Source organism: Bos indicus x Bos taurus, chromosome 24, assembly GCF_003369695.1.
Source record: "Bos indicus x Bos taurus breed Angus x Brahman F1 hybrid chromosome 24, Bos_hybrid_MaternalHap_v2.0, whole genome shotgun sequence".
Classification (NCBI taxonomy): domain Eukaryota; kingdom Metazoa; phylum Chordata; class Mammalia; order Artiodactyla; family Bovidae; genus Bos; species Bos indicus x Bos taurus.
The window spans coordinates 22442188-22468093 of record NC_040099.1 but is presented as its reverse complement, the minus strand read 5'-3'; the positions used below and the strand labels follow the sequence as shown (position 1 = coordinate 22468093).

The window sequence follows — 25906 nt, the reverse complement described above, 5'->3', positions numbered from 1 at the left end:
TGATTAATAAAGATGTGTTTGAGCCTAGTTATAATGATTTAAAATTCACAATCTGAAATTGCAATTACATTTGCACCAACCTAATATAATAAACCTATATCTAGCCTATTGGTCCCCTGAGCAAATTGCTATTTTCTGAAGGGGAAAAAAAAAAAAAAAAAAATATATATATATATATATATATATATATATAACTTATAAATTTGGTGATTAAAAGAAACCAAGTATATTATAGCTACTGAAATGGATTAAGTCTGTAGCTATTTTTATTCTTTCATGGTGTTGGACTAAGACTTCTGTTTTACCCCCTTTTCCATCAGGAATTGTAAAGTTCTGTTTGATCTGGGTGAGGAGTACATAATACAAGAGATGCTGAGTGGCTTCTCTTGGGAAAATACCAAATAAAATCATATTATTGAGAACTCAATTTCTAACTTCCAAATACTAGCAGAAATTGAAAGTTGCTCAGTCCTGTTCCACTCTTTACAACCTCATGGACTGTAGCCAGCCAAGCTCCTCTGTCAATTGGATTTCCCAGGCAAGAACACTGGAGTGGCTTGCCATTCCCTTCTCCAGAGGATCTTCCCAACCCAGGGATCAAACCTACATCTCCTGCATCACAGGCAGATTCTTTACTGTCTGAGCCACCAAAGAAGCCCAAATATTAGCCGAGTGCCCTGATAAACAAGTCATTGTCCCATAATATGTGTCAAGACTTGTCATCAAGATGCAATCATGAGGACCCCAGGCCTGCTGCAAAGCTGAGAATAGTGACACCAGCCCTCAATTTTTGGCTTCCCAGGTGGTGATAGTGGTGAAGAACCTGCCTGTTATGCAGGAAATATAAGAGACACGGGTTCAGTCCCTTGGTCGGAAGGTCCCCTGGAGGAGGGCATGGCGACCCACTCCAGTATTGCCTGAAGAATCCCATGACAGAGGAGCCTGGCAGGCTACAGTCCATAGGGTCACAAAGAGTCAAAAATGACTGAAGGGACTTAACACGCCCTCAATAGCTTAGTTTCTCAGGAAAATAATGAACTTCGGTGTAAGGTTAAGTACAATTCATTTCAAATTCAACACTGATGATTAAGATAGTGATGTTATATCGTGGAGATTACCTTGAGGAAACTTTGCATGACGGAACAGAATCTACTTAGAAAGTGGTCATAATCATCATTTTGTTCTCATTTATTATTCCGGGAGGGTCCGATCAGTGATGGGTAGGGACTTGATTAGACTTGCTTTAGCGTGTATTTCCCCAGGAAGCAGACTCCACGATAAGACTCGCGTGGAAGCAGTTGGTTTGGAAAGTGAACCCAAAGAAGAAGGAGGAAGGAAAGCGGATAGACAGTGCAGGCACTGCTGAGGAACGTTGTGAAATGTCCGAACTATCCACCGGGGTGAAAAGAAGGAGGCACCAATCCAGCTACTCTGTCCTGTATTGGCCAAGGGTGGCCCACGGGGCGGAGTTAAACCCCCACCCCCCCACCCCGAGCTTCTGGGTTGCACAGTGCGCCTGTCAGCCGAGGTCTGGTATTTGTGCTGAAACTTCCGCTGCTGCTGCTAAGTTGCTTCAGTCGTGTCCGACTCTGTGCCACCCCATAGACGGCAGCCCACCAGGCTCCCCCGTCCCTGGGATTCTCCAGGCAAGAACACTGGAGTGGGTTGCCGTTTCCTTCTCCAATGCCTGAAAGTGAAAAGTGAAAGCGAAGTCGCTCAGTCGTGTCCGACTCTTCGAGACCCCATGGACTTCGAGACCCCATGGCTCCTCCGTCCATGGGATTTTCCAGGCAAGAGTACTGGAATGGGTTGCCATTGCCTTCTCCGGTAACTTCGGAGCCTAAGGCAAAGTGCTGCCTGGTTGCAGCTGCACCAAGCTGGTCAAAGTCTGTGTCGTGATGGTCATTCCCGCAGGGGGCTAGAGAAAAAGAAATTGAGCCAATATTTTGAAAAGACACAAAAGAGTAGCGTAAAACATCACTTGTACCTTGGCTCTCTGCTTTACAGCTTTTCTCATCCATATTTTCCATTGATTTTTAAAGATTTTTCTTTTTTAACAACAACAAAAAAAACCTTCTCATTTCTTGACCTAATCAGGACACCTATAAGTAATCTGTACTGCTGATGAGCTATCCAGAGCTCTCCTCACCCTAGATGAGAAGCCCTCCTAACCCATCTTCCAAATAACTGGTCATGCACTAGGAAATTGGGTTAGAGCTATTTTTTAAATGGGTGTGTGTGGGGCTGTGTGTGTCACTCAGTTGTTTCTGATTCTGTACGATCTCATGGATTGTCTCCTCTATCCATGGAATTCTCCAGGCAAGAATACTGGAGAGGATTGCCTTTTCCTTCTCCAGTTCTAAATGGGTGAATGAAGTGCATTTTCTGCCTCCCACTCCATTACTGACTCTCATTGTACAAAGACAATTAATTATATATTTAAACAGGACAGAGTGCAAAAAAAAAAAAAAAAAAAAGCAGTGGTCCCCAACTAATTTCTGCTTCCCCAGTCCTCCACGTCCTGGTCTGCTTTGTCTATTAGCCTTCATCTTGGCAGAATAAGCAGGTGATGCAGGATCGCTGAGAGCAACAGCCATCAGGGAAAAGTAGAAGACAGTTCCTCAGGCTTACCAGCCCCATGGATGCTCTTTCTCTGGAAATGTGGCTTCTGGCATCTAGTATTCTGGCCACCTGCTCAAGTCATAGAATATAAAGAGTAATAAATGTACTGTGAAAACCATGCTTAAGGAATCTCACTGAGCTTTCTTCGAATATTGAAATAAAGGGAGAACTTCTCAGTATTATATGTAGCATCTGGCAAACAGGAGGTGTTCTACCCTATTCCACTCACCAAGCATCATCAACCAGGCTTTTACAAGGTATTATGCAAATTGTTGTTCAGTCTCTCAGTCATGTCTGATTCTGTGACCTCATGGACTGCAGCATGCCAGTCTTCTCTGTCCTTCACCATCTCCCAGAGCTTGCTCAAATTCATGTCCATTGAGTCGGTGATGCCATCCAACCAGCTTATCCTCTCTTGGCCCCTTCTCCTGCCTTCAATCTTTCCCAGCACCAGGGTCTTTTCTAATGAGTCAGCTCTTTGCATCAGGTGGCCAAAGTATTGGAGCTTTAGCTTCAGCATCAGTCCTTCCAGTGGATATTCAAAGTTGATTTCCTTAGGATTGACTGGTTTAATCTCCTTACAAAGATAACCAAGAAATAGTTGTCCATGTCGTCCAGTTGCTTATAGTTTAGTGCTATGATTCCTCAGCTTTTCTCCCTGTGTATCTTTGCTATGTGCACATTAGCCATTGTCAAAATGTCCATGTAATTTAGAGGCTTTCTTGTTTCTGGTGCTATAAAATTGTAAATTGCTTAAAGTAAATATTTTACCTGATTATAAAAGTGTATACCACTTAATTGTAACAAATGTTCACTGTATACACATGTACTCACAAAAATTCAGAAAATTGTGAAGAAAGTAAATACCTGAAATCTCACTCCCCAGTGATGAACGCTGTAAATATTTTGAAATATATTCTTACATTAATGCACTTTTTTAATGGGTCAGTTCAGTGGCTCAATCATGTCCAACTCTTTGCGACCGTGTGGACTATAGCATGCCAGGCTTCCCTGTCCTTCACCAACTTTCAGAGCTTGCTCAAACTCACGTCCATCGAGTCAGTGGTACCATCCAACCAGCTTATCCTCTGTCGGCCCCTTCTCCTCCTGCCTTCAATCTTTCCCAGCATCAGGGTATTTTCCAGTGAGTCATTTCTTTGCATCAGGTAGCCAAAGTATTGGAGCTTCAGCTTCAGCATCATCCCTTCCTGTGAATATTCAGGACTGATTTCCTTTAGGATTGACTGGCTTGATCTCCTTCCAGTCCAAGGGACTCTCAAGAGTCTTCTCCAACACCACAATTCAAAAGCATCAATTCTTTGGCACTCAGCTTTCTTTGTGGTCCACCTCTCACATCCATACATAACTACTGGAAGCCATAGCTTTGACTAGATGGACCTTTCTCAGCAAAGTAATATCTCTTCTTACTAAATATGGGCTTCCCAGGTGCCTCAGTGGTAAAGAATCCACCTCCAAGCAAGAGATATGGGTTCGATCCCTGGGTCAGGAAGATCCTTTGGAGAAGGAAACAGCAACCCACTCCAGTATTCTTACCTGGGAAATTCCATGGATAGAAGAGTCTGATGGGCTACAGTCCATGGTGTCGCAAAAGAGTCAGACATGACTTAGTGACTAAATGATAACAACAGTCTTTGGGAGAATCTGATGAAACCCAAGGACCCTTTCCTCCCATGACCCTAACCATAAAATTTACTTCATCATTTCTGAGTCTCTCCTCTCCCTTAAAGTCCAATCAAGGGCTCATCCCTATCAAAACCATCAGGAAGTTTGGGGGTTTTGAGCACAAGCCACCTTCTCTCCTTGCATAACCCTGCAATAAATCTTTCTTTGCTCTGAAAAAAAAATAAAAAGTGTCAGGAATAACTATCCATTAATGACTGCATAGTGTCATAAATGTTCTAATAGATTGTGAATGTGTCTGGGAGCAAAAAGGGAGAGAGTAATTCCACCTGAAGGTATCAGAAGGGGTTTCCTCAGGGCACATAAGTGCATGACATCTTGAAAGATAGCAGACTGAAGACTATGCCCGATGAAGGGAGAGGGCTGAGTAAAGGCTCATACGAGGAAGCCGGGGCCACATTCCAGAACTGTGGGGCATTCCATATGGCTGAAGCACAGGACTCTTGGGAGAAGCTAGAGACTAGTGGGAGCTGAGGACAAAGATGACAAGACTCAAGTCTGAACTTTGCTTTTCACGCTTAGAAGCTTGAGTTTACCCACTAGACAACAGAGGGTGGCATGAGCAGAACTGAGCCTTATGACATTTCTTAGGACAGGTGGAAAAGGGCAGAGACTGGAGTGAGACAAGTGAGAAGGCATGCTGTAATAATCTAAGTAGAAGGCAATAAAAGCCCAAAATACAGCAGTAGAATGTAGGATATAAAGTAAGGGCACATTGAAGAAACCTATGCAGAGTTATCTAGTGAACTCTAAAATGACTACCCTGAGGGGAGAGAAGGTACTTGGTTCTCTCACTTCTAAGATTATTAAATATATTCTGAGCAAAGTTAATGCTTGCAGTGAGAAATTAGTTATTGTTCAGATCCTTCTTTTCATTTACCTCCTCATTATTTTTACAATCCTTGGTACAATACTTTGAAAAATAATAGGCTTAATAAATGCCTGTTCAAATGAACTTAGTTAAATTTAATTTACAGTATGACATCTATTAGGCCAATGATTATTATACCTCATTTTAAATAATGCTGCAAGTCTACAAACACAATTTAAGGAAAACTGAATACTTTTTCCTAATAGATAATTTATTTTATACCAAAAATATATTGTGGGCCTTTCCCTACTGCTCTGTTATATCATCCACCTTCAGATCAGATCAGATCAGCCTCTCAGTCGTGTCCAACTCTTTGCGACCCCATGAATCACAGCACGCCAGGCCTCCCTGTCCATCACCAACTCCCGGAGTTCACTCAGACTCATGTCCATTGAGTCAGTAATGCCATCCAGCCATCTTCATCCTCTGTCGTCCCCTTCTCCTCCTGCCCCCAATCCCTCCCAGCATCAGAGTCTTTTCCAATGAGTCAACTCTTCACATGAGGTGGCCAAAGTACTGGAGTTTCAGCTTTAACATCATTCCTTCCAAAGAAATCCCAGGACTGATCTCCTTCAGAATGGACTGGTTGGATCTCCTTGCAGTCCAAGGGACTCTCAAGAGTCTTCTCCAACACAACAGTTCAAAAGCATCAATTCTTTGGCGCTCAGCCTTCTTCACAGTCCAACTCTCACATCCATACATGACCAGAGGAAAAACCATAGCCTTGACTAGACAGACCTTTGTTGGCAAAGTAATGTCTCTGCTTTTCAATATGCTATCTAGGTTGGTCATAACTTTCCTTCCAAGGAGTAAGCGTCCTTTAATTTCATGGCTGCAGTCACCATCTGCAGTGATTTTGGAGCCCAGAAAAATAAAGTCTGACACTGTTTCCACTGTTTCCCCATCTATTTCCCATGAAGTGATGGGACCAGATGCCATGATCTTTGTTTTCTGAATGTTGAGTTTTAAGCCAACTTTTTCACTCTCCACTTTTACCTTCATCAAGAGGCTTTTTAGTTCCTCTTCACTTTCTGCCATAAGGGTGGTGTCATCTGCATCAGGAAATTAAAATGAAATTAAAATGTTATGTTTGTAAGAAATAATGGTTCTCCCCAAGGATCCTTAACAAAGAGAATGATCTTGGTGATAAAAGCATGTGTTGGGAGCCAGGAAGGGGTTGAGTTTGGAAGCATAAAATATTTTGTGAGCTACTCAGGTATTGTTTAGATTCATATTTTAAAAAGGTATGTAGCTCATGGCTCACTAATGGAGATCAAGTCTGAAAATTGTCTTTTACTAACATTTTCTTTCTGAACTCAGTGTTTGAGTAATGTGAGTGATGGTTAATATGTTCAATGTAATCATATCAAAACATATTTGTTGACCTTGGCAAAGCATACTACTTAGCTGAGTTCCTCCCTAACAACTTTTTAAACACTGTCTGTCATTATCAAAGACCTAAATAAAGGCATACAAATAAATTATTTACTTGAAAAATGTTAACTGGCTGATTTGCACATGGCTTTCTCCACCTTAGTGTTCCTGGGATTCCCATGATACTTTAAAATGAATTCATCTGACTCAAATAAGCATCAATTTCCTCTTCTTTCTGTCTCTCATCTAACTCCATCCTTTAACTCTTGCTCCATGGCAGTGGTTCTCAAGCTTCCTTGACTTTCAAAATAACCTTAGGAGCTGCTTAAACATGGGTGTAGGTGCCCTGGCCATGCTCCAGGCCTGTGGAATCAAAGAACACACTTGAGACCCACTCACTGGGTCTAAAGATCACCTCTGGTTTTCGCTGCTGTACTGGTTGGCTATAGCTAGGGATCTGAATTAGTTGACATGGTAGTTGGAAAATGACTCAGCATTAAACTTTGCAGGATACATTCTCAGTCTCTCCATTTACTAACTAAAAATTAGAGAAGTCTTATACACTGGGCAAGAGAAAATGTTACAAAGGAATAGACCCTGCTTTCCAGTAAACCCCAGCACAAACTCCGCTGACCCAGTCAGGTCAACACAAGATCCAGTTACACCAGTTCACTCAGTGCTCTCTGCCACTGGTCCCTTGCTGATTTTCTTCCTGGGGTATGTCCCCCTCTTCCCCACAACCTCATCTCCATGTATTCATATACTGCTGTGATTTAGAAACCAGCTTGAGCCCTATTTCCTCCTCCTCTAAAACTTTTCCAAAGTCTCCAGTCCACAGTAGCATCCCAGTATGTTGACTTCTAGTAGTGTTTTTTTTTTTAAATCTGCTGTATGAATATAGACTTTTGATAACATAGTGTCTCTTATGGAGCTTCAGTTAGGCCTTCTGAATGTGTCTCTCCCATGGGAATTACAAGCTCTTTTATGGCCAGAGTCTCATTGTGTTAAATCACCAGTCACATTAAACATGTGATGTGTTGTAGAATCTTTAAAGTTTCCAGTTGGGTCTAACTTCTTTTAAAAATACTGTTGTTGTTCTTCAGTCACTAAATCATGTCTGACTCTTTGCAACTCCGTAGACAGTAGCACACCAGCCTCCTCTGTCCTCCACTATCTCTCGGGCTTTGCTCAAATTCATGTCCGTTGAGTCAGTGATGCCATCCTAACATCTCATCCTCTGTCACCCCTTCTCTTTTTGCCTTCAATATTTCACAGCACCAGGGTCTTTTCCAGTCAGTTGGCTTTTCACATCAGGTGGCCAAAGTATTGGAGTTTCAGCTTCAGCAACAGTCCTTGCAATGAGTATTCGGGGTTGTTTTCCTTTAGGATTGACTGGTTTGATCTCCTTACAGTCCAATGAACTCTCAAGAGTCTTCTCTATGGATTCTCATTTCTTGCTTTGTTTTCCAACTCTGTTTGTATAAGCATATGGCAGTCTTTCTCCATATGTCAATGCCGGCACATACAATAGATGTATGGTACATAGTGATACATTGAAATTTTTTCTCATGAGCTGATGCTCTCTTAATTTCAATGTAAATATTTGATCTGAAAGTGAACTAAACTAGTCATCACTGTGATACAGTCTCCCATGGGTTTTTATAACATCATATCAGTTAAGAGGAAAACAAACATGAAATTATAGTGGGGAAAATGTTTGTATTAAGGGACAAATAACTTTATAACTGACAGAGTGGAGCAAAGAATTGAAAGAATTTGGAGAGGATTTTTATAATTCCATCTGAATGTGACTGCAAATCTTAATGCCTCTTTTCTCTCAAAAATAAGAGTAATGCCTATATATAGATATATAGTGCTTTACATTTTTACTGTTTTCCGTCTTTGTTATTCTCAGGACTTACAAGGTAAGAAAGGTGAATATTATTATTCTTATTGTACAAATGAAGAATGACTTGATTCCAAATCTACTAGGTCCCATTTTTTTTCATTATAAGAAAAAAATAGATGTTGTTTTATACTACCTACAAGTTCTATATGATCAAGGACTTGCCTGTCTTGTTCACCCTAATTCTAGAACACAGAACAGAGCTGCCACATAATAAGGGCTGAATAAATAATGTATGAATGTATGAATGAAGTTTTATTCTCTGCAGTAGAAGGCTAAGGAAGAAGGCTCATCAGTGGCTTGGGGCCCTGAGTTTGAAGAAGACCCTGAAGTCATTCCTGGCACTTGCAAGGGGATATGTTTCTTTCCTCACCTCCTCACACCCCACCCCTCTGGCAGCCTCACTCACACACGAAACTCCTTAAAAGCATTTTTACTTAAAGTCTACTTGGCATTTCAAACCCTGAATGCAACATGCCATTTGATAGCTACAGAGGAAAAAGACGATGCAAACTCATGTGTGTGCGTGTTTCAGTGCTAAGGGAATCAGAATTTATTGGACAACTAAAAGAATTAATCTGCATAATTAGCTTTTCTACAAGCATATTCTCAGGATCTGCTGTATGAATGAACACAATTTGGCACTCCAAACCCACAATATAAACTAGGCAGAAATACCACCTGAACTTGGTGCTCATAATTGTGAGAGTGTGATTACAAGGGGAAATTCATGCTGGGAATTTTCCTGAAGGTCAGGAAATTTAGGTCCAGGGAGGGGAGAGTTGGATGAATTTTCAGCAGACAACCGATCTCTTTTGCAGTGGGATTGTATGAGTAAATTAACAGTGGAACCCTCCCTGTTTTCACCTGCATGTCTCAAAGGTGGAAAAACAAGTCATAACAAAGCCTCAGATAACAGTCACTATCACTTTAAGTATCGGTGGCAAGGGTGCTTGGGGGTTGAGAGAGCATGTGTATTGGTGTGCACACATATACACACACACTGTCTATACACTGGAGGATATATGTATGCTCCCAATGGCATATCAACAGATTATATTCAATTCCCAGCCTGCAATTTCCTTTTCTCCTAATTAAGAAAGCACAGCATAATGCAATGAGTGACCTTCTTGTAGATATAAATCTCTAACCTTTCTAAAACAGTGCATGAACTTAAAGGAAAACACACAATATAAAAGTTGTGAGTGTAAATTTTATTCAGGGTTTTAACTGAGGACTATAGTCCAGGACACAGGTCTGAGGAATTGCTCCAAAAATATAGTATGGATATGTATTATATATCCACATAACCATATATTAAATATTTTGTTGTTTCTTAGTCACTCAGTCGTGTCTGACTCTTTTGCAACTTCATGGACTATAGCCCACTAGGCTCCTCTGTCCATGGGATTTTCTGGGCGAGACTACTGGAGTGGTTTGCCAGTTCCTCCTCCAGGGGTTCTTCCCCATCCAGGGATCAAGCCCTAGTCTCCGAGTCTCTTGTATTACAGGTGAATTCTTTACTGCTGAGCCACTGGGGAAACCCATATGAATATATATTAATTCATATATTGTGTATTACATATTATTCATATATATGTGAATTTTTTGCTGAAAAATACATGATGTCAAGCATACACCTGGGAAAAGATTACCATTAGTCACATGAAACAGATATCTCAAGTTATGATTTCAGTGTTTTTCTGTGGATGGGAAGGTGCAAGAATCTTGGGTCATTGAAATTCTTGCTGAGATACGCATCTTGACTACCTAGGTGCCCACTTACCCAAAACACAGAATGCCTTATCTTGTATTTGATGCTGCAGGGCATATTGTCAGTGGCTGATTCCAACGGGTTGTGACTTAATCCTCGTAAAACCGGATGATGAGTAGCAGACGTTCTTTGTTCTCTTTCTGTTCACAGACATAATTATAGAAATCATTCTTAAGCTGCATGAACTAATTGATAGTTTCCAGCTTCTTGTAACATACCTCACACCCATTAGAACTTAGGAGGCTTTCTTGATGCCAAAAGACTGAGAAGTAGAGACTGAGAGCCAACTTCTCCTCCTTTAACATGAATAAAAACTGCTTGGGGAGGTTGTCACAATGCAGATTCTGATTCTCTAGTCCTGAGGTGGGGACCTGAGGGTCTGCATTTCTAACCAGCCTAGTGTCTTGCAACTCCTGGGTCCGCATCCCCCGGGAGCTATTTTACAGATTTGTAGGTGAGTCCAGTGTGCAGGCCCCATCAGAACCACCACTCCAAACTGACTGAGGTGTCACTAGGAAATGATGGTTATTGACCTTCCCTTGCTGCAAGGCCTTTGAGAGCCTTCTAAAGGTTTATCAGTCAGTGATCATCAGAATCACCCGGAGAGCTTTATCAAAATCTTTTCCCATCCTCCTAAGTTTTGGAATCAGTAAGTGGTAGAATCTGAGCTTGGGAATTTTGAGATTTATTTCATGAGCTGTCTCTTGATTTTCCTATCCTTGATGTACCCTCTCATATTTTACCCTGTTTATACGATTCTCTTTATGCTAATCAACTTTATGACATCGGTTATTTCTGTCTAGACCCAGGTTCAATCCCTAAGTTGAGAAGATCTACTGCAGAAGGAAATGGCAATCCACTCTAGTATTCTTGCCTATAGAATTTCATGGACAGAGGAGCCTGGGAGGGCTACAGTCCATGGGGTCACAAAGAGTTGGACACGACTCAGCAACTAAGCAGCAAAATTGAAACTTTCCATTTATTTATAAAGACAAACTGTGAGGATTTAATATAAATGTATGAAATTAACATATATTATTTTTAAGATTCTGTGAAGTACTAAATACTCCTTTTAAGAATACATTTTGTTTATTCTTGACATGGTTAATGTTAAATAAATAATTTCACTTTGCAAACTGATGCCTTATCTAGGATGTTAGCATAAAATGTACACAGTTATATAGATGAGGAAACCCCACTTCTAATCACTTGTGTAATAGCAGGTGCTCTGTGATGGACAGTTGACGCTTGATGGGTATTTAATAAAGTGTGCACAGTGCCATCTAGTGTCGTATAGTCATCACTGCATGACTTAAATAAATTCCTCATTTTCTAAAATGATTTGACAGCTCAACCATAAGTAGCATATTTATACAACTGCAGACCTTTAAAGGGGGTTCCCAGGTGGCTCAGTGCTAAAGAATCTGCCTGCCAATGCAGGAGGCGCTGGAGACACAGGTTTGATCCCTGGGTCGGGAAGATCCCCTGGAGGAGGGCATGGCAACCGACTCCAGTATTCTTGCCTGGGAAATCCCATGGACAGAGGAGCCTGGAGGGCTACAGTCCATGCAGTCAAAGAGAGTCAAACATGACTGAGCGGCTGAGCAGGAGCACAAGAAGACCTTTGAAACAGAGCCTCTTGCTAACTTCCTAATGACTGTCAACTTAGCACATTTCTTAATGTTCTTATTTAATTAAGCAAAAGGCTTGTGATACTTATCTTTTTTTCAATAATAATTAACAGATATTGAATGCTTATTATGCACTAAGCACTATGTGAAGTGCTTTACATGGGTTATCTTATTTGTTTCCCACAATGACCCACATTTTACAGATAAGGAAATTGAAGCTTAAGGACATTAAGTGACTTGCTCAAGGTGTAATAGATAGCCGGTATAAAAGTCTGACAGAAACCCAGCCAACTGCCCAGGTACCTGTACCACTCTGCACTGTGATCCGAACCTCTTAAAGTAGTTACCGATAAGTTTCCAAAAAACCTGTATGAAGAAGGCCTTTATGTATGAAAGAGACCTCACAAGGTCTCTAATTATAGTGAAATCAATTCAAACTCCACTAACTCAGAATATATGACAACCAAACTGAAAAGCTGCCTGCTTTTGTGGATGAGCTGTGTGGTTTGTGCTTCTTTTATGTCACCTACATGGTGGTGGTGGTTTAGTTGCTAAGTGGTGTCTGACTCTTGCAACCTCATGGACTGTAGGTCCCTAGGCTCCTCTGTCCATGGAATTCTCCAGGCAAGAATACTGGAGTGCGTTGCCATTTCCTTCACCAGGGCATCTTTCTGACCCAGAGATGAAACCCATGTCTCCTGCATCATAGGCATATTCTTTTCCGCTGAGCCATGAGGGAAGCCATCACCTACATAATGTATGCCAAAAATTATCTGTTAATTAGTTTACCGATTTTGGAGTACTGGGCTAAAACTTAGGTTTTTTTAGGAACTTTAGGAAATTTTCTAAATTAATAATAGGATATTACAGCTGCAGATCAGAAGTTGTTTAACACTAATAGTTATCATTTGTTAAGTATCTATTATGTGCCAAGCCCTGTGGTCAGCCGTTTGTATACCTTTTCTCTTTTATCCTCACCACAACTCCCTCTGAGTGGTATTAGTTTCCTCATTTCTAAAAAAGGAATAATAAAATGTATGTGTGCATGCTAAATCGCTTCAGTTGTGTCTGACTCTTTGCTACCCTAAGGACTGTAGCCTGCTAGTCTCCTCTGTCCATGGGATTCTCCAGGCAAGAATACTGGAGTGAGTTGCTATGCCCTTCTCCAGGGGATCTTCCCAATCCAGGGATCAAACCCACATCTCTTGCATCTCCTGCATTGGCAGGTGGGTTCTTTACCACTAGCGCCACCTATGTAAAGCCCAATAAAATGTATTGAGGTGAAATAACTTGCTCACAGTTTTACAGTTGTTAGTGGAGCCAGGAGTAAAACCTGTCTTTGTGATGGCAAAATCTGTATCCTTTCCACTCTGCTACTCCTAGAAAATAAGTACAGATAACAAGCATGATTACAGTCTTTCTGTGGACTGCCACCCCCTGTGCAAAAATGCCAGAGTGCCTTACTTGGATAAAACAGTAGGTTCTAGCGACTTCCACATGCATGCCTGTCCATCTTCGTTCCCTTCTTTCCTCATTGTCAGAAATGATATTTTGAAGCTGCATTACTGATCATGTCACTGTGCTGTTTAAAACCCATGTCTCAGCATCCAGACCAGAATCATTATTGCAGCTATAGTGCTCCTCTACCTTATCTTGTTCCAGTTGCCTCTTCATGACCATATAGTAATCTAGTTTGTGCCTGGCACCCTGTCTGTCACAGTAAGTCATGATGTTTGATTATCTGTGCCGTCATGAGGCAGGTCTGTATCCCCGCCAGACTGTTAGCCCCTGAGGCAGGAACCGCATCTTTATAGCTTGCCATCGAGTCCCCAAGACCTGCCACAGTGCTGGGCACATCATTATGAAAACTAGCTTTCTTTCAGTCACATGTAACTAGCCTCACATTCAGAATTAGCATTTTATTTTTCCTTATTTAGTGACCTTAAATGTGTGAAAAACACAAATATGAAGCATTTTTTTTTATTGAAAGATAATTGCTTTACAGAATTTTGTTGTTTTCTGTCAAACCTCAACATGAATCAGCCATAGGTATGCATAGATCCCCTCCCTTTTGAACCTCCCTCCCATGTTCCTCCCCATCCTACCTCTCTAGGCTGATACAGAGCCCCTGTTTGGGTTTCCTGAGCCATACAGCAAATTCCCATTGGCTATCTGTTTTACATATGGTAATGTAAGTTTCCATGTGGAACATATTTATTTTTAATAACTTTCACATGATTTCTAAATGTTTTCTCTATAATTATAGGATGCTGTTATTTCCTATGTTATATTCCCTATTCCAAGTGTTTTCAGGCATCATCCCATTTTACCTTCATAGTAATCATCGGAGGGGAAGTACTATTATCAGCCCGACTTTTCTAAGAGAAGATTCAAGGAAGTCAAGTAATTTGACTGATGCTGTACCTAAGATTGGGGCTTCCCCAGTGGCTCAGCGGTAAAGAATCCATTTGCAATGCAGGAGCCACAGGAAATGTGATCCCTGGGTCAGGAAGATCCCCTGGAGGAGGGCATGGCAACCCACTCCACTATTCTTGCCTGAAGAATCCCATGGACAGAGGAGCCTGGTGAGCTACAGTTCATAGAGTCACAAGAAGTCGGATACGACTGAAAGAGACTGAGCAGGCATGCATACCTAAGATTCAATCCAATCCAACCTAAGATTCTTCATGTTGATATTTCATGATTACACCTATCACATCTTTAGCAATCAAATGCGTCCATAGCCTGTTTCTCTATTATCATTTCCTTGTCATTCACTCAGCCAACAGATATTCATTAAGCTCCTATGATTTATGAGGCCCTGTGACAGTGCTTGGGATATGAATGGTTATCACAACAGGCTGTCTTTTTCTGTGGCATGGACAATGCAGAGAGGGAAACAGGTGACCAACTTATCTGTACATAGAGTCCACTAAATACTGTGGTGGGAAAGAACAGTGCTCACCATACGGCATGTATGGTGAGTACAAAACCTGGAGGCAGGGATCCAGAAAGACATCCTTGAGGAAGCGGTATTGACACTGAGTTATGGTGGATGAAACATAGATGAGAAGTAAATGAGGCCAGATCAGAAACAACTTTGCAAGACACGTTGAAGAGTTTGGATTTCAAATGAATGGGAAGTTTACTAAAGGAGTTCCAGCATCATACAAGTGCCGTGTCAGATTTGCAGTTCAGCAATATCACTCTGACTCCAGTGTATAGCAAGGGTTGGGATGGAGAAAGAATAAAGACAAAAGAACTGACTTAACCAGTGAGAGCTAGTGGTCACAGGAGTGGATAAGGGAGTTGCGTGATGGGGATAAGGGTCCATGAAAACAGAGGCATTAAAGTGACATTGATGAGATAGTTTCATAGGACTTGGTCACTGAGAGCATGTATGATATGGGACCCATGGATGAAAGGCAGGTTCTCACAGGGGCAAGAGTTAGTGCCATTCACTAGAGAAGGGAACCCCAGAGGAAATGGGTTTGGAAGAGAAAAGATAGGCTGGACATGCAAAGGCTCAATTGCCTGAAGAACCTCCCTTTGGTCTGTTGGTCACTCTCATGCATCTGTGTTCTTCCACTTCTGGGAATCCTAGAGCCTTCATCTGCCCCGACAGAGTCTCCCCAGGAGAGACCTCGGTATGTAGACTATGCCTCCACCAGCTGCCATTTCTCTTTCTTGCCTTGTAGCCATCTCCTTCCTATGCTCAAGTTCAGAATCCATATTCCTCTTCTCTGATGCCTGTTTCTTGTGATCCATAGCCAGGATCTGGATCAGAATGGCTCAGTAGCCCACTCCTTATGGTTACCTGGGCACACACAAGAGCCAGGACAATGGGCCAGATCTCATCATCATGGCTCTCTTTGTATCCTGTACCGGATATCCCCAAGGACTAGAGTCAGAGGGTTTGTAGATCAAATGTATAGGGAATAATTATAGGAATCCCATCTATTTCCCTCAAGAAATTTAATTAATAAATAAGTTCAACTTATAATGCCATCTCCCTAGGAGTACCTTGCTTGCTAAATTGAAAAATTGAATCCATAACATTAAGAAATATAAATAATGTCCTTGTTGTGTGATAAAGAATGTTGCAAATTTGGAATCACAGAAATCTGAATTTATCCAAATCTAAGAAATATTTAAGGAATTCAGTTGGAAAGTGATTTGTGTTCCTCTGTTACAAACCAGAGATTGGCCAAAAAGATTTTCTTTTTCTTTTGCCATGACTCACATTATTCATTTGTTCATGTAGAATGTGTTGTCTCTATGTACCAGGTACTACCACTTTTGATTTCAAGCATTTTTTCCATTTAATGAACACCATCTCCACTTTGGGCTTCCGTGGTGGCTCACTGGAAAAGAATTTGCCTTCCAAGGCAGGAGACGCGGGTTCTATCCCTATGTCAGGAAGATCGCCTGGAGAAGGAAATGGCAGCTCACTCCAGTATTCTTGCCTAGGAAATCCCATGGACAGAGGAGACTGGCATACTACAGTTCATGGGGTTGAAAAAAGAGTCAGACATGACTTAGCAACTAAACAGCAACAGCCCCCACTTTACAGATGAGGAAAGTGAGGCTCTGAGTCAAGGCTTAAAGGGTATGCACTTGTAGAAGAATAGCCAGATTTGGACCTAGGTCTTTGGACTCCAAGTCAAGCGTTTATTTCAACTTCAAGTCCAGGAGCTTGATAGATGTTAGTTTTGTTTTTCAAATACAGTGTCAGAAGTGAGCAAAGAGATAAGAGACTAAAACTTGAAAGTTGTTAGTGGAAAAGCATATGTGGCATGTACAGTTCTGAGGAATGAAAACATAAGTGTATATTAGGCTGGCCAGAAAAGTTCGTTTGGGTTTTTCCATAAGATCTTATTGCAAAAATCAAACAAACTTTTTGGTCAACCCAATACTTCATTGAGAAAGACAACATATTTTTCAAACACCAAAGTGTAATGAAACATGAACCTTAAACTTGATGAAGATGTAGAGAATCTAGAATTCTCACACTCCTGATGGGAATATAAAACAGTACAACTAGTTTAAGAAATGCTTTGGAAGTTTCATAATGAAACATACACCTCCCATACGAGCTAGTCACTTTCGTTTCTACATATTTACCAGAGAAATGGAAGTGTATGTCTATACAAAGTTTTGTACATGATTGTTCATAGCAGTTTTATTCATAATAACCAATAACTGGAACCACCCAAATGTCTACCAGCAGGGAAGTTGATAACCAACTTGTGGTATAGCTATTTAATAGGATACCATGCAGCAATAAAAAAGAAGAAACTATTGTCATGCAACAACATAGATAATTCTCAAGGTCGTTACACTAAAAGGATACAGACAAAAAAAGTACATATTGTATGATTCCAGCCATATAGTATTCTAGAAAATTGTGATAGAAAACAGATCTTTGGTTTCCCAGGATGAAGTGGTAGGAGGGATGAGAATCTGCATAAGGAGACCTCGGGGGGCGGGGGGCGGTGATACACGTGTCGGTTTCTCTTAACTGTGGTGATGGTTTCTGGGACCATCATAACAAGACTTCGGGGTGAACAGGGAAGACATAGAAATGGATTTCTTGACTATCCTAGCAAAAGTAACCATGAATTGAGTTACATGAGCTTGCTATCAGTGGCATCAAGAAACTATTCTTGACCTTTAAGTGATTTGTGTCTTAGTTCTACTGCTTCATTGAAGAGGTAACTTTTCCTTTTTCCCCTGCCTATCTTCCTGCCTACTTTAACTTTTCCTTTTTTCTTATTGCAAACCTTAGATGACTGAAAATATGTAAAGAAATGAAAATATTTTAAATGCTCAAATGCACTTTTGATAGCCTTTCAACACTGGAATATGTGTCGGTTTTCTCTTTTCTTTGTAAGGGGTCAGGATGTACAAGTGGGAAAGTGCTTTAAAGCCAGATAGCCTTGTTAATTTTAATCACAATTACTATATACTTCAAAGTTGCTAAGAAACTGGATCTTAAAAGTTCTCGCCACAAAAAAAGAAATGATAATCATGGGACCCAGTGTGTTAGCTAACGGTATGGTGGCAATCATCTTGTGGTATAGTGAAGTGAAGTCGCTCAGTCGTATCCAACTCTTTGCAGCCCCATGGACTGTAGCCTACCAGGCTTCTCTGTCCATGGGATTTTCCAGGCAAGACACTGGAGTGGGTTGCCAATGTGTCAAATCAATATAAAAATTATCAAATCAGCACTTGAAACTTACCCAGTGTTATATAGCAATTCTATCTCAATGTTTTAAAAAGCCAGATAGGCCTGGATACAAATGCCAGGTGACTTCCCTTGGACGTTGGTGTTCGTCAGTTAACTTTCTTGATCCTCAGGTTCTTCACATTGTATTTCAAAGATCTATTATGAAGAATAACAGATTATTAAGAAGAATACTGTGATGTTCAGAAATAGTCCTCTCCTGTGATGTTCATGAAATTATTGGTTTGCTGTTATACGTTGCACATCAGCTCTTTGAGATCCTGCGCTATGTACCTTTCTCTGCTAGTGTCAACCCCCGCAGCGGTGGAACACGTACGGAAGCCTGCGAGGCACCTTGTCAAAACAGGACGAATGGCACGTGTGAAATAATGAATTGCCTTTCCATGCACTCTGGGCTGATACGTCCACTCTGCTTTCGTTGTCTGTAGTGCACCTGGTGGACATTTGGAACGTCATAGAAGCACTGAGAGAAAACGCTCTGAACAACGTGGACCCAAACATGGAGCTCAACGTGGCCCGACTGGAGGCTGTGCTCTCCACCATCTTTTACCAGCTCAACAAAAGGATGCCAACCACACACCAAATCCAGGTGGAGCAGTCCATCAGCCTCCTGTTAAACTTCCTGCTGGCAGCCTTTGATCCGTAAGCTCCCTCTGAAATGTCTGTGACTCTCTGCGTGTTCCGTCTCCCCTTCCTCTTATCCTTCTTGGTCTTTATTCCAAAGAATATTCTGGAGGAACCAACTGCTGCTTTTTTCTTGTTCAGATACTTATCTCAATAGAGTTTCTGTGTGTGTAACATAAATTTTAAATGCTTTGGAAAAGACTTAGAGCGTAAAATGGCACCACAGGAAACTGGGGACACTTGTATTTTATGTGCTGACCTTTGTTTAATTCATCCTACGCTTCCTAGAAGCTACGGACACTTGGAAGCCACGTGGTGGCAGGCCTGTGGAGCGATTTAATGAAGCATGTTGTGGAGGAGGTTTTTAACCCTCTCCTTTGCAAATCGTCTAAGACAGCACTTCTGAGGTGTCATAACAAGACCCCAGAGCAAACAGAGACGTTGAACAGGCTTCCTTCCTTGACTAGTCTAGTAAAAATAGCTGTGACTTGCATTAAACGGACTGGTCCATAATGTACCACGTAAAACAAAGTGATGCCATTTCACGCACCGCAACTGAAACCCAGCCTCATTATCTTAAACTTCCCCTCACAGACACAGAGAATTTCAGAGCTGTCTGAGATCTTAAAGGTCGTTCTTCCAAACTTCTCATTTTACCGGTGAAGGACCCAAAGCACAGAGAGATTGTCACTTGTCCAGTGGCAATCAGCAGGGCCACTGACTCTCAGCATGATAGTGGCAGAATGGGGACTTAGGGATTCAGCTTCGATTTCTTTTCCCAGGCACATGTGGCAGCCCTGGAAAATGTAAAACCTCCCCTGAATCCCATTATCAGATCAAAATTTCAAAAGGGCTTTTGCTGATGGCCCCCAGGCTAGATATAGGATCAACACCTCCAATTTCACTCCTTGTTTTGAATATTAAAAAGGAAAATCACTAGCTTGACCTTTCAGCAATCCCTTTTAAGACTCTCAGAAGATTTTGCTTATTCTCGTTGCCAAGGCTTGGGAGTAGTTAAGCCCAGCACTGGAGATGTTCCAGCCAGGCTAATGTCATTATGCCACTCACAAAAGTCACCAGCTGTCACTCTGCAACCTAGCATGCTGATAGGATAGTTGGTGCTCAGGTTGACCAGTAGACATTATTGTCTCTGTGTTTATATTTTGAGAAATTCTCAAGTTGAAATAAGCAAGCAGTCCAGCCTGATAAATTCCATTTATCTTAGTCTGTGCAACCTTCAGAACTGATGTCCTGCTCTGGGCTCATCACTGTGGTAGTCAAGCGGCAGGGCTGGGAAAGGAAGCGGTGGTTCCATATGACAGGCAGCAGAGTGGAACCAAGCCGTGGAATTTCTGTAACAAGACCATGGCAGCTTTCAGACCTGTTGCTAAAACCTTCAGGAGGCTTATTTGTTTTAAGTGTAACGGTGGAAAATGTAAACAGAAAGAAGTAATTTCCTGCTACCTCATGGGGTATTGCTAGAGGATTCATAAGGAATCAAAGCTAAAAAATAATTTGCGCCAACTCTGAAAATTCAGAAATGAGGCCAAATTAGCAATAAGGGTGGGGGATGTTGTGAAATAGATGGAGCTTAAACTAATAGATTTGTCACTTTTGTTTGGGAATATCAGTAAGAGCATTTCAAAAAGCCAAGCTGTAAATGTTCTCTAAATAGCTCTGATAATGTAGCTGAATCATTTGAAGATTGTTGGATGCTAAGCTAAGAAGGATTATACCAAGATAAAGAGTAGTTCACACCCATGTTCAGAAGAAATATTTGGTTCCTAATCTTCTTACTGATGGGAAAGTCCCTGGTGTCTTCTTTCAGTAATCTCATTGTAGTAGATTTAGAAACACATCCATACAGAGAAATCTCACTGTAGAGATTCATACATGCATCCATCTAAAAGACAGACCCCAGTCTGCACACACTTCTGCATTCTCAGAGCCAATGAGTATAGGTCTACTAAAAAACAAGTTTTCCATCTGATGGATTTTGAAATTTTAGACACTGTGAGTGCGTCTCATAAGGAAGTCCACTACCTGGAAATACAATTTACAAGTGAGTATAAGAATAGAAACAAGAGTAAAATGAAAGTTCTATTCCAACTCTTCTGATAGTATACTTCTAGTTATCCAAATGAGATCCAGGATGGAAATCTGATGTCATTTCCTACCACCTGTCCCATAACTATATGCAAGTATTTATTTTTTATTGAACTATAGTTGATTTACGATATTGTATTCATTTCTGAGGAACAGCAAAGTGATTAAGCTATACATATACAGATATTTCTTTTTTATATTCTTTTAAATTATGGTTTATCATAGGATACTGAATATACTTCCCCATGCTAGACAATAGGATCTTGTTGTTTATTCATTCCATATGTAATAGCTTACATCTGCTAACCCCACCCTCCCACTCCATCCCTCCTCCAGCCCCTCCCCTTGGTAACCACAAGGGTAACAGACCCTTAGTCTGTTCTCTATGACCCTCAGTCCGTTACTGTTTCATAGATAGGATCGTTTGTGTCATATTTTAGATTCCACATATAAGTGATATCATATGGTATTTGTCTTTCTCTTTCTGACTTACTTTACTTGGTATGATAATCTTTAATTCATGCATATTGCTCCAAACGGCATTATTTTACAGAACCCAAGTATTTAAGGGAGGCTTCTGTATCTTGGTAGGCATGAATGAGCCTGATAGTGGTAGATCAATGATGTGCTTCTGCTATTACAGAGTCACTGAAATGTTTAGGAGATTGTCCCCTCATTTGCTATATTTTAATTGCTCATATTAAAAGAAAAATGAGGAAAAATGTATAATAAGTTAGAGATGCCATGAGATTCTGAACTCTAAAGTGGTACTGTTTAAAAAAAAACTGAAGCAAATACAGAAATTTAATCCCATGAAGAATAAGAACTTGCATTCAAAGAAATATGGCTATTATTTCGCTTGTGCCTTAAAGTTCACCAGCCTCAGCCAGTTGAACTCTACCAAGAAATAATGACCTGAAATGAGGATCAAGGCCCACCTGACTTGGATGCACCCCTGGGAACCAGACTTACCTTCCCACAACCACGGTTCCCCCAAAATAACACTCTTCCATTTCTCTCCACCATCCTCCCCCAACCACCTGGATCTCTGTTCTCACACAGGCATGCTTGCCATAGACTGTAATGAGTTCCCTGGTTTTGAGGTTTCTCTGCTCTTTGGCCAAGTCAGCCTCATGATGCAGTACATCACTGCATACATAGGGTGATTCATAGACCTCAGGAGTTGGCATTTGCCTCCAATGCCTGGACTTCCCAGGTGATGCTTGTGGTAAAGAACCTGCCTGCCAGTGCAGGAGACATGAGACAGTGGTTTGATCCCTGGGTCAGGAAGATTCTGGAGGAGGACATGGCCACCCACTCCAGTATTCTTGCCTGGAGAATCCCCTGGACAGGGGGGCCTGCGGGGCTACAGTCTATGGTGTCACACAAAGAGTCAGGCACAACTGAAGTGACTTAGCATGGCATGGCATGACCTAAAGATGCTTGCCATTCTGTCGCTGAATAGGCAGTCACTTCAGTCTAGAAGGTTTTCGTTTTGACCACTTTCCTTCTAAAGATGGATGCTTGGAGGGATATCACCCAGTGGGCTATTACCTAACAACTTCCAAGCATACTGTTTCCATATCTGGAAACTTTCTTCTCTGAGTGTCTCTAGGGAAATGGAGAACTGTGCCTGAGAAGCATGGGAAAGGGATCTCAGAAAAGGAGAGCAGGGGCTTAGAGGGAAGAAGAATGTAAGGAAATAACCAGAGGCTTGAGCCCGTCTCTTCCTGTCTCTGCCCTTCTGTGCTCCTCCAGGAACCCACCTGCCTCCTTCCTTTATCTGCTGGCAGGAGCCTTCCCTGAGACTCTTTCTTTCATAAGCCAATAACTCTAACTCGACAGCACTTTCCCTCTCACCTCTTGTCCATATCCCAGTGGGGGAAAAATCTCCTTGAAGTGTTCTAAAGCCTTCTACTGTTATTACTTTTTAGGCAAATACAGTATACTAACGTATATATATGGAATTTAGAAAGATGGTAACAATAACCCTGTGTACGAGACAGCAAAAGAGACACTGATGTATAGATCAGTCTTGTGGACTCTGTGGGAGAGGGACAGGGTGGGACGATTTGGGAGAATGGCATTGAAACATGTATAATATCATGTATGAAACGAGTTGCCAGTCCAGGTTCGATGCACGATACTGGATGCTTGGGGTTGGTGCACTGGGACGACCCAGAGGGATAGTATGGGGAGGGAGGAGGGAGGAGGGTTCAGGATGGGGAACACATGTATACCTGTGGCAGATTCATTTCGATATTTGGCAAAACTAATGCAATATTGTAAAGTTTAAAAATAAAATAAAATTTTTAAAAAATAAATAAAAAATAAAGAAGCAAAAAAAAAAAAAGAAAGAAAGTAACAAAAAGAAAAAAAAATACATGACGGAAAATTACAAAATGAAAATAATTGTCTTCTTTAAAAAGCAGTTTTATTGAGGTACCATGGTTACCTTGAAAATAATCCTTCAAAGTCAATCACGTGTGGCCTTTTGGAGAGGTGGGGTCATAGACGCTGATACACTGTGAAGCCCTTCACCTCTCGTGGTGGAGCTGCTCATCTTTTGCCAGGGCCCACTGCTCCTTTCATGTGATTCTGATGGTCTCTTAGAGTGGGGGCCTCTCCGTTTGTGTGACTGCCTCACACAAGCTACTTTTAAGTCTTTTTCTTTGTATGCACAGCATCTGAGCCAATATCCAGCTCACAGTGCATCAGTGAGTGAGTGAATGAATGAATGAAAATCAGAGGTTGACTTTTCTCAGCTCTTATCACACTAATTTCTTTTTATTCTTTTTCTGAGATTCAGTCAGTTCAGTTCAGTTCAGTCGCTCAGTCATGTCCGACTCTTTGCGACCCCATGTATCGCAGCACGCCAGGCCTCCCTGTCCATCACCAACTCCCGGAGTTCACTGAGACTCACGTCCATCGAGTCAGTGATGCCATCCAGCCATCTCATCCTCTGTCGTCCCCTTCTCCTCCTGCCCCCAATCCCTCCCAGAATCAGAGTCTTCTCCAATGAGTCAACCCTTCGCATGAGGTGGCCAAAGTACTGGAGTTTCAGCTTTAGCATCATTCCTTCCAAAGAAATCCCAGGACTGATCTCCTTCAGAATGGACTGGTTGGATCTCCTTGCAGTCCAAGGGACTCTCAAGAGTCTTCTCCAACACCACAGTTCAAAAGCATCAATTCTTCGGTGCTCAGCCTTCTTCACAGTCCAACTCTCACATCCATACATGACCACAGGAAAAACCATAGCCTTGACTAGACGAACCTTTGTTGGCAAAGTAATGTCTCTGCTTTTGAATATGCTATCTAGGTTGGTCATAACTTTCCTTCCAAGGAATAAGCGTCTTTTAATTTCATGGCTGCAGTCACCATCTGCAGTGATTTTGGAGCCCAGAAAAATAAAGTCTGACACTGTTTCCACTGTTTCCCCATCTATTTCCCATGAAGTGTTGGGGCCAGATACCATGATCTTCATTTTCTGAATGTTGAGCTTTAAGCCAACTTTTTCAGTCTCCTCTTTCACTTTCATCAAGAGGCTTTTTAGTTCCTCTTCACTTTCTGCCATAAGGGTGGTGTCATCTGAATATCTGAGGTTATTGATATTTCTCCTGGCAATCTTGATTCCAGCTTGTGTTTCTTCCAGTCCAGCATTTCTCATGATGTACTCTGCATATAAGTTAAATAAACAGGGTGACAATATACAGCCTTGACAAACTCCTTTTCCTATTTGGAACCAGTCTGTTGTTCCATGTCCAGTTCTAACTGTTGCTTCCTGACCTGCATACAAATTTCTCAAGAAGCAGATCAGGTGGTCTGGTATTCCCATCTCTTGAAGAACTTTCCACAGTTTATTGTGATCCACACAGTCAAAGGCTTTGGCATAGTCAATAAAGCAGAAATAGATGTTTTTCTGAAACTCTCTTGCTTTTTCCATGATCCAGTGGATGTTGGCAATTTGATCTCTGGTTCCTCTGCCTTTTCTAAAACCAGCTTGAACATCAGGAAGTTCACAGTTCACATATTGCTAAAGCCTGGCTTGGAAAACCCTGAGCATTACTTTACTAGCGTGTGAGATAAGTGCAATTGTGCGGTAGTTTGAGCATTCTTTGGCATTGCCTTTCTTTGGGATTGGAATGAAAACTGAACTTTTCCAGTCCTGTGGCCACTGCTGAGTTTTCCAAATTTTCTGGCATATTGAGTGCAGCACTTTAACAGTCACAGCATCATCTTTCAGGATTTGAAATAGCTCAACTGGAATTCCATCACCTTCACTAGCTTTGTTCATAGTGATGCTTTCTAAGGCCCACTTGGCTTCACATTCCAGGATGTCTGGCTCTAGGTCAGTGATTACACCATCGTGATTATCTGGGTCGTGAAGATCTTTTTTGTACAGTTCTTCTGTGTATTCTTGCTATCTCTTCTTAATATCTTCTGCTTCTGTTAGGTCCATACCATTTCTGTCCTTTATCGAGCCCATCTTTGCATGAAATGTTCCCTTGGTATCTCTAATTTTCTTGAAGAGATCTCTAGTCTTTCCCTAAGCCCTCCTTAATCTCCAGTCTGTATAGTCAAGGCTATGGTTATTCCAGTAGTCATGTATGGATATGAGAGTTGGACTATAAAAAAGGCTGAGTGCCAAAGAATTGATGCTTTGGAATGGTGGTGTTGGAAAAGACTCTTGAGAATCCCTTGGACTGCAAGGAGATCAAACCAATCCATCCTAAAGGAAATCAGTCCTGAATATTCATTGGAAGGACTGATTCTGAAGCAGAAGCTCAATACCTTGGCCAGCTGATGAGAAGAGCCAACTTATTGGAAAAGATCTTGATGCTGGGAAAGATTGAAGGCAGGAGGAGAAGGAGATGACAGAGGACAAGATGACTGGCATCACTGACTCAATGAACATGGGTTTGAGCAAGCTCCGGGAGATGGTGAAGGACAGGGAAGCCTGGTGTGCTGCCATCCATGGGGTTGCAAAGAATCAGACACCACTGAGAAACTGAACTGACCTGAATCTCCAGTCTATTATTATTAAACTTGG

The 25906-nt window shown here is 41.5% G+C and overlaps 1 protein-coding gene across 16 annotated transcripts in view; it reads left to right on the top strand.

Moving 5' to 3' along the window:
• The window catches only part of DTNA (dystrobrevin alpha), a 319072-nt gene that overhangs the window by 179803 nt on the left and 113363 nt on the right, over nt 1–25906 (top strand). For all 16 annotated transcript variants that reach the window (XM_027526043.1, XM_027526045.1, XM_027526044.1 and 13 more), the window contains exon 5: nt 18555–18768. In XM_027526043.1, the coding sequence (XP_027381844.1) occupies nt 18555–18768 (214 nt within the window). The remainder of the gene's footprint in view (nt 1–18554; nt 18769–25906) is intronic.